This window comes from Montipora foliosa, chromosome 12 (assembly GCF_036669935.1).
Source record: "Montipora foliosa isolate CH-2021 chromosome 12, ASM3666993v2, whole genome shotgun sequence".
Classification (NCBI taxonomy): Eukaryota; Metazoa; Cnidaria; class Anthozoa; order Scleractinia; family Acroporidae; genus Montipora; species Montipora foliosa.
The window spans coordinates 30,572,862-30,582,748 of record NC_090880.1 but is presented as its reverse complement, the minus strand read 5'-3'; the positions used below and the strand labels follow the sequence as shown (position 1 = coordinate 30,582,748).

The 9,887-nt window shown below is 41.3% G+C and overlaps 1 protein-coding gene across 1 annotated transcript; it reads right to left on the bottom strand.

Moving 5' to 3' along the window:
- Window positions 1-2,603: 2,603 nt before the first annotated feature.
- On the bottom strand, window positions 2,604-9,887 carry LOC137979598 (alpha-1,3-mannosyl-glycoprotein 4-beta-N-acetylglucosaminyltransferase C-like). The gene is made up of 3 exons (XM_068826900.1): window positions 9,655-9,887; window positions 6,799-6,894; window positions 2,604-4,691 (listed from the first exon to the last, which is right to left on the bottom strand). The coding sequence occupies exons 1-3, from the start codon at window positions 9,809-9,811 to the stop codon at window positions 3,553-3,555; spliced, it is 1,392 nt and encodes a 463-aa protein (XP_068683001.1). The 5' UTR covers window positions 9,812-9,887; the 3' UTR covers window positions 2,604-3,552.

Below are 9,887 nucleotides of genomic sequence, written 5' to 3'. Positions count from 1 at the left end.
CACAGCGTAATCATTGCTTGTAAAACCCTGATGAAGAAATTACAATTACAAATTACATACTTAATTGACCGCTCCCCATAGGGGCTTTTCAGGGCCAATGAAACACAATAAACGAAACAACAGAACACAACAACAACAACTGTTAAGAATCCCAACTGGCCGGAGGCAAACCAGATTGGCTATTTACAAGTGCAGCTGGGAAGTTGAACCAGGGACTACCAGGAACAAATTCAACGAGTGGTCAGAGCGGGTCTTGAACCCGAGATCTCTGGATCTCAAGGCAAGCGCCCTAACCACTGGGCCACACTGCCTCCATATTGCCTCCTTCGAATTATTGGCTTTTCATAATACCGTAGAATCATCCTTGCTCTTGTTGGTTCTTGATATCCCGTGATTCGCAAAATGGCGTCTTCTTCTCGGGCTGCCGTGATTCAGTATTTTCCGCAACACACAATAAGTTGCTAACAACGCTGGGAATGATTCCAAAAGGACACGTCGACATTACAAATAACCTTTTTACGTGTCAACCTTCAAGTAAACTACCTGTAGACACCCCAGACTAACAAGATGAGCAAGATAGACTCGTTTCGCTGTGAACAGTTTTCGGGAAGCAGGGTTTGTGGACTGGGGCTCGTTTCTCAAAAGTCCCGAAACTTTACGGGGCGTTTTCGGGTGTCACAGTTCCCTTTGTATCTCAAGAACGGAGAGGATTTTATTCGCCAAACTTCGCAGTTATTTTTCTTTTTGTTGCCTTGAAAACATGTTAAAAGATCGGCTTTCTAAAACAAGCGGTTGGCAATTTCACAAATGGCTTTTCGGGCCCGAAAAGTTTTCGGGACTTTCGAGAAACGGGCCCCTGGTTCGAGCACTTGTCGTCTTCTACGCACTTCGTCTCGGGTTCGTGTACTCTCATAAAAAACCAAGATATGATTTTTAACCCACTTAAGGACGGTGCCCACTAATTAAAGATATTTTTTCCCCTATGTGTGATTATGCAGGAAATGGAGATCTTAACAAGTGTTATTGAAATCCAAAAAGAAAATTGGGGGTAACCACGCATTTTTCAAAGATAATTGATGAATAATATTTGTAAAAAGCGTTAAAATACAAAGCAATGTATGAAGTTCTTTCTCAAATTGAAGCTTAATTATCACTCAAAAATGCATTGTTACCCCTAATTTTCTTTTTGGATACCAAGAGTACTTACTAAGATGTACTTTCTCCGGATAGTTTTAAACCGCGCAAAAATATCCCTGTATTAGTAAGCATCACCGATAGGAAATCCGCGTATCTCGAGATGCGCAGAACGTATGCGCAGTAACAATAGTAGGCACCGTCCTTAAGTCACTTTAATTTGATGTGATTTGATTTGATTTACAATAAGTAGAGCAGTTGTGCTCTGCCAGAAAGGTAAGCTTCATTATTAGGAGCCAGTAATTTCTGCTTTGCGGTTTTGATGCTGTTTTCCAATTCATTTGTCTCAACAGTTCAAACGTTTGGTCCCGTGACACAAAAATTTTTCCTTCAGCAAATGGGAATAGATCTGAGGATGAATGTAAGTAGTTGCTACTTCGTTTGCGCGTCATCTATCAACCTCGTTCCCAGGGCAGGGCTTGAAATTGCGACTCACTGGTTGTCAATGCGACCAAAAGTTGAGTGCTGGCGACCAGATTTTCAGAACTGGCCGCCAGCTGGCGAATCACGTTTTGTCTGATAACCCAGGATAAACAGTAGACAACTTCTGTGTTTGAATCTTTATATGATGAAATCATTCGGAAATGGTAGCTAGAACACGACTCACCTTTCTTTTCCCACTAAAATAATGTCTAAATAGTACAAGAACATCGGTTTAACACACTTTTAATTGATAGCACAAAACTTCGATCGCTACGTTTACTAGGCGCCATATTGTTTCAGCGGCTTCATGGGATCGTGGGCGCACTTTAACACCAAGTGCTTTTTGCAAGTTACGTGAGTTTTTGCGGCCGGTAAGATACAGTCAGAAGGTTAATTGAAAATTTAAATCCATCATTATTTGTGAATGCTGAAAACGTAGATTTGGCCAAATTACCGAAGGACCTCCTCGGAACTATTGTAGCTTGATATTGATAATATCTTGATAATGAACCTGGACATCGTATAATGAGTTCGAAATTTGTATGGAACCTTCAAAAAGCAACCTGTATCCTTAACGTAAAGTAAGTTGGAGAACTTGTCCCCTCTGTTAGAAAGCGGACACCTGCAAAATTGACTAAACAAGGTGATTAATAAATGGAGATAACTATCCGTAGAAAAGTAATTTAAGAAACCAAGTTCCTCTGATTCTAGAGGATACTGAAACCTTGCGACCCGCTCCTTTCATTTTATCCCAATCGGAGACTAGTACGAGCATCGTGGTTGTGTGGGGGCCTAGGCCGAGCAATTGTAGTATTGTTTTTACTGACGATAAAGGTAAGCAAGCTGTTGGAGAATAAAGAACTACGTTTTGAAGAGGTGAAAAGAAAGGACAAAGGACCCATGTTTGCCTTAAGCTTGCTATGGACAATACGGACTAACCCTAACGTTCTGTGCTTTGACAAAAGCCGCAAACGATAGTGGCTTTAGAGGTCTTTCTCGTGCTGTTTTTTCTTCTTGCTATTTAATAATTATGACTTTCCTTGCATGCAAAGTAACATTTAAAATCCTTTTCTCACGTAAGTCATATGTTAAATAAGTTGGCGACCAAAATTTATGATCTGGCGACCAAATTTTTCCCATTAGTCGCCAGCTGGCATCTGAGCAAAAATAGTTCATTTCGAGCCCTGCCTGAGGGTCTCCACTGTCGCTGTCGTTGTCATCGACAGAGAGACCCTGGGAACGAGCTTGGTCATTTACTGTCGCGAATCGCTTCGGTTGTGTTAGACACCAGTGTAGCTGTCTTCACATCCAACAAATCTTGCTAAGAATGCTATTCCCGTGAGGCAGGGGATAATGAGAGCTTAAAAGGGAAAGAATGAGTATCTTATCCCGGGAAGAAGAGACTGAATCAAATGAAATTAAATGTTTATTTAAGATCATGGGACGTAACAATATCTGATGCTTGCATGTTTGTTTACCAACCCTAACCCAACTTTTTAAATTGTTGCTCAAGTTTATGCCCACAAACCAACTGAAAACACCACTGTTTTAATATTAGAACTACCAGGCCTCAGTTGTTCTAAGGGTGGATAGCGCTATCCACTGGATAAATCACTATCCACTGGATAAATCAATCGGTTTTCCTAGTGTTTATCCGGTGGATAGCGCAATCCACCTTTTGAACAACCGAGGCCAGATAGTTGTGTGTTTAATTTCTTCTTTTTTCCCCTTGTAAGGTTCTTCTCAAGAAGGCGAAACCATCGGAAGCTGAAGCTCTTAAACGTGGCTTCACCATGTTGACAAGTCCTTCCGAGATGGGAAACAAGTTCAAGGTATTTAGCCTCGTACAGCTTGGACTTCCAGAGCCAGCTGCCTTCAGATAACACAGACGGTATCTCATTCTGCATTGCTCTGTTATCTAACTGCTCATCAGTTCTACCAGATATTGATCTCACGAAAGTAAACATTTGTATCTTGACGCTGCGTAACCAGGATTTTTAAACAAGCGACCTTGTTGGATGATTTTGGCGACATGTCTACCTTTCCACCGCTGAATGATCCTAAATCCTCAAAATCGCGACACAAATCGTTCTTTTCGGATAGAGTATCGTCCTGGTAGCTACCTTGCAGGACACCGTATTTCAGCAAGTCATGTTTTGCATAATAGCTTCCTGTATCGACAGTTACTCTTTGGATAACAGTTGGCGTTTGAAATGTAACCAAGAGAAAGTCCTTCTCTTGAGGATGCAGCGCCCAGAAAAACCCACTACCTTTTTTATAAGCATCTTCTGCCTTCCCTTCATGAGATGACATTGATGTCGTTACTGTTGCTGGAGGATTCAATCCTCTAAATTTCTGATCATAGTGATCAAAAAATGGTTCTCTCTGTTGTCGGCCCGACTGTCCCTTTTCTTTGAGGGAAGATGTGTCACCAATGTGTTGAAAAAGCGACGCCGGAGGGGTTAGCATCTTCCCGGACTTAATACCACGCCAATGTCCCATCAACCAATCGATGGGCATTTCATCATACATGAGGTAGAAGTAGGAAGCGATGTTTGCGAGGTCTTGGTTGTGATAAACTTTTGCTTTGCTTCCTTGCACTGTAACATCAAGAATCAACCAACCCTTTTTGTTTTGGCCACTAATGAAGTCCTGCAATTTAGGCACAAAGCTTGGCGATGAAATGACGTCGTCTTCAAGGTGAATGTAATAATCTGATAAATCTTTGCAGAAACACATGACGAATGAGGCATCGACATTTTCTTTCGAGCGCCACTTTCTTCTGCTATCGGAGTCGCCATATTTCGGTTTGATGTTCGTAAGTGGTGGATAAAACTCTAACGGTGCTTCGATTACCGTTAAAAGTCCCTGGTTAATATACTTGTCAAATATGTTTGAGATTTCCGTTATTGCCCTGGATTTTGGTGGTCCGTCAATATCGGCCAGAAATATGACAATGAGGGTGTTATGCTTATCTTCATCGCTCATGTTGTCGATCAAACTCTGAGTGGTTTTTAGCAGATAATTAGCTCCCGAAGGCCTTTCAACTGACGCAATCCCAATCGAAAGATTTCCTTTACAAAATGAGAAAAAAAAAATCAGGTTTTTGTTTTTTATCTCGCTTCTTTCATTCGCATGTTTTTTTCTTTTTTACAGCGGTAAATGTTTTGAACCCAGGCATTAGTATCAACTAAGTGAAGTGCGATCGTCCGGTTGAGTGTAGTGCTGAGGAGGACTCTTTTGGGTGACGTGTCGACAACCTTAGTGGAAGTCATCTCAGATGACTTCCACTCAGGTTCAGAGTCGAGTGATCCAAGTAACGTACTCTGGTGGTTGATGTGATTGGTCAAGTGTCAGTTTAGCCTTGCTTTCATTGGCTGTGAAGACTATAGACAGTAATCGCTAGTTGTTGTCCTTCAGTAGCATTTGGAGTAATGATTCCAAGTTCGAGTGAGGCCTAACACTACTGTGAAGTAAAAAAATTAGGCTTGGGCCGAGCCGAATTTGTCCTTGTGAATAACATCTCACATACCCACGGCCAGCTCCCGTTCTGGCCTTGTAGCTCAGTCGGTAGAGCAGCGGTGATCTAATCCGAAGGTCGTGGGTTCAAATCCCACCCTGGTCAGAGTTTTTCTCTGTCCTTGTGTGGGCCCAATTCCGATACTAGGGTTGATCCCTGATGGAATAATTGTGTACAAAAACTTCACAGTAGTGTTAGGCCTCACTCGAACTTGGAATCATTACTGTAAACAGTGATTCGTGTTCGCAGCCAATGGCATGAAGGCTTAAGGTGGCTTAACACACCCTTGGTCAGTGGTATTTATTGAAGGCCGGCACGGATTTTGAAAAACAAAAGAAATATGGTGAGCGTGGAGAAAACTTTTTAAAATGCGGTATAATTTCGTTTCCGTTACTTAAACGTCATGGTGCTTTAAAAGTTAGAATCCTTCAGAGGAACCCACATTCTCTCCCCCAGGGTCCGCTTCAGTTTTGGTCAGCGCCAAGAACACGGACTCTGGCCACAGCCGCAGCAGGAAGTCTGCGAATCACTGACTCTTATGCGCATTCTCAGAAATTCGAAACTATAACGCTCGTCAACGGTTGCAACATTATACTGAAAACGTCTGTCAGCGAATTATGAAAAATCTGTCTGTTGGAATCCTTTTGAAAACAGCTTTTAAAAGTACTTTTATTTCTATTATTTTGAGTAAGCAAATGCTGCAAAAAAACTAATGAGTGAATTTTGCGTAAATGAGGAATAAGCATCATTTATTCCTTGTTTTAATGTAGATGCATTGCCATGGTAACAGCCTGCAGAGGACATTAACTGTCAAAAATATAAACCATCGTGGAAGCACTTATCAGTGAACAAGTTTGAGCTTCTGGGGAAAAACCGCATAAATATAGCAGAAATGGAAGTACAAGTGCTTAAAAAAAAACTGTTAAGTCACCTTAACTGACAGTCGCCCGATAACATCACGACTTCGTTTATTAACTGCATCAACGACCAGTGTTAAACTACTGACTCAAATCACTAATGTTGACGTCCGCTCAGGTTTTCGAAACGTCAATCACCACAGGACGAAAATTCAAATTTCCGTATCTGTTAAACGTAACGGAAACTTGAAAATGCTGTTTTCAGCTCGCGGATTCTTGGTGTTTCGTCCTGTGCACTCACCCGGACCATCGTACTTCACTCAGTTATGACAATTTATCTGTGGCAAACAAATGCTGCCGTTGAGTCCGAGCGCAGTTTTACAGATAGCTCTGATGATTGTTTCTGAAAACAATGGGCACAAGAAAGCGTACAGCGCTGGAGCCGGTGCAATGAAATAAGAAGTTGTTAATAGCTGTGGTATCTGCTGAACTTTTGCCTTTAGTAAGTAAAGCAGAAGTCAAAAGGCCATTTTCGAGTTCATGTTTGCGTCCTCATCAAAGCGAGTCTGGGTGCGAAGTTTTTCTAATGGCAATTAGTTCTATTTTACATATGAATGAAAACTAATTTTCAGAAGAAAAAATTTGCACTTAGACTCGCTTTGAAGAGGACGCAGACATGAACTTGGACATGGCCCATTGTTCATCAGTCGACCGAGCGAATGAAGGGTACAGGTCAGTTTCTGTGATAACGCAAAATCCGGCATCCTTACTATGCAGTTTATTTTTAAAAATGGAAGTACTTACGCTTCGTTGTTGGGTATTGTCCGAGCTTTACCACCTTTGGGCTTTCCATGATTTCAACGGCTGGACACAAAGCGTCCTCCCGATGCCCCATTTGAACTGTTTAATAAAGAAACAACATGAAAGTCTTAAATTGTGACCTCATGTGGGACTTATGCACCAATCATTTGAAACTCCCGGACTTCCCCCCCCCCCCCATCCCATCCGGGAATGAGCGGGGCAATGCGGGGACGTTCACTCCATGCTCACTCTTTCTTGGTACCCCTACACCGGGGGTCACAAGCCTCGCATCCTGTACCGGGGAAATAGGCGGGGAGTGACTCCATGGTCAGCGGTTTTCATTTCACGCCACATGCTTCAGTGTTTTAGCAAGGCCTAATAACCGTCAATGGCAGTATTCCACTGTAATCTATGTCCTTTACGTTTCATCGTTAACTTGAACTGAATTAATGTATAGATTTTCTTAAGCCTAAAAGCAGAGCTCCCGTTTCTAAGCTCAGAAAGCAATATAGTGCATATAGAATAAGTATGCTTCTCCATAAAGTACAAAATTAATCGTCATTAGGGCCTGGCCAAATAGGAAATGTTTGGCGACCGAACAACATCAAACATTGTTTGCCGACCAAACATTTTACCTTTTGGCCACCTTTTTTGGTGCTGTTTGATCGTGTTTGATACAATTTGAAGACCATCAAACATTCGATCAAACAACTTAAAACATTTCTTTTGTTCTCGTGTTTGATGGGCGAAGTTTTGTTCGTTTGGACACCGTGTCAAACATGTTTGACGCGCGTATGCGTACCACGCTCACTCAGCCGCTTGTATCCATGTGTTTTTGACGTATTTGTGACGCATAGTTCTTTGCTTGTGGAGTTTGATCTGAGTTAGATCAAATATGTTGTAACCGTTTGGTAGCCCGGTCCCAGAGGTTTTTCTTGATCCGCGAGAGAGCGGCGAAGCAAAGAACGAAAATGGAGCATAAGACTAGCAGGGAACTGCCCAGGGGGCAAATACATATTAATTTGCCCCCTGAGCATCCCATAATGTCTCTCGATACAATAGAAATCAAAATGGCTGCCGTATCTGCAAAAAGGTCTATGGCTGCAGCAGCAGAACTGGTAACCACGATCTCATGTGGGGCGCCTTGTAATTCCAGTTAACCAGTACCGTTGCTGGAAAATGGTAAAGAAGAGCCCTCCTGCCTCTGTTTGCAATATCTCCAATTAGTATAATTACATAGTTGATTATTGAAAATTCTCTGTACTGATTGGTTGCACTTGAGGTGATAATTACGCGATAATCACGTCCGCAGTTTTTTTCAAATAGCCTTATAAGGATTACCACTGGGAAGTGACAACATGAGTGATTACTCCTCCGTGCGCTCATTCTGAGACAATGGAAACGACCTAAGCGGTTTTTTTTCAAAATGCAGACAAGCCGTTTTATCGAGGTGACAGACGGAGAAATAAATTGTTTTTAAAGAAATGCATCTTTTCTAAATAATCACCTATGTAATTATACTACAACAATAATTTGCCTCGCCTTCGTCAAATAATGTAAGTGTTCAATAATTATTGATACAACATAAAATATATTTCCCTCAAAAGATGTTGTAATAAGTCTCAACACAAAAACTCCCTTAAAAATGTCCAATCTAGCATTAATCTGAACCATATTTCATTTCTAACAATGCTTTGTTTAACAATATGAAGTTCATTGCCTCAGCCACAAAATAAGACGTTCTCATAAACTAAGGTTGTAAATGAAAAGAGCGATTTAAAATATAATACCATGGCAATTTTAGTACGGATGGGGAAAAATGCCTCTGCCCTCGCATCAATTGATTTCCATACCAATTTTATTCTTTTTGAGAATTTAAACCGCCGTAAGCACTTCTCTTTCGTTGATTATTCTAGCTTGTTCTATCTCCAGTAACTTTTGAGAGTCTCCCTTCTGTCTTTTTGCGACGCTTTTTAAAGGAAAATGTTCACTGGAGGAAAATTTTCGCGAGTAACATTTATCTGAAATTTTGTATTCTGGCTATTAAACCTGACCCATTAATTCCTGGGATTTATAGACTAAGCCCTAATTTCATGTTTACCGAGTTTGGAAATTGTGAAGAAGACCTACCCTCTACCGACTGTCGGCCCACTGACAAACAGGACAAGATCTTTAGAATTTTTCAAAAGCTTGTAAGGGTTTAACTTACTGAACAGTTTACAAGTCTAAAATGTTACATTGTGCATAGGTAAAACCGAAAATGTTACATTTGAAGCACAATAACCGCTGTTCCTTCAAAAACTTCGTTGATTTGATGACCAAAAAAAAAAAAGAACACGTGATTAACAGAACTCGGTTTGTTTCATTTGGTGGCTCATATTGGAGCCGTTTTGTTTCAAACCAAGCTTAGTTTAGAGGGTAGAACTCAGCAATGTCATAGATCAGCTAACCCTACGAGAATTTGTCGGCATTGCGGAATTGAAAATCGTGGATTATGCGGGCGTGTTCAGAGAAAAATAAGTTAAAACGTAACAGGGTAAAGAAACCCAGGGATGCAACAAGTTGGCTATTTACTTAATGTGTTGAAGATGGAGTCGAGATTCGGGTATTTTATCTCTACCCAAAGGGGGTAATTCGCCAGTGGGATACGCCATCTTGTATTAGCTTTTTCACTAGTTCTGAGGTCGCCAAGAACTAAAGGAAGTGACAGTTGTTTTATAACTTATACGATTGCTCTGGTTAAGGGTTTCCTTGACCACGTCATCTGTTGGTTTAGAGATGGGGACAAATTAACTAAAAGGAGAAAGCAGATAACTCAGCTGGATGAATGTTCTTGGATTGTCTCGATGTAGATATTACCTTCAAACTGCTCGATGATCCCATCTGCAGCTTCTGTGATGACATTATTGTTCTTGCTTTGCATGTGGATTACAGAATAAACCTTCAGCGTGAGGAGCAGAACGGAAACGGCAGCGACAACTACCACAACACAACGCCTTATCCACGGACTTATCATTATCAAATCGTCGCCTTTTTTCCGAGCGAGTTGATAAGAATTGAGGTGTTTCTACAGTATTGCACTGCGCATCCTG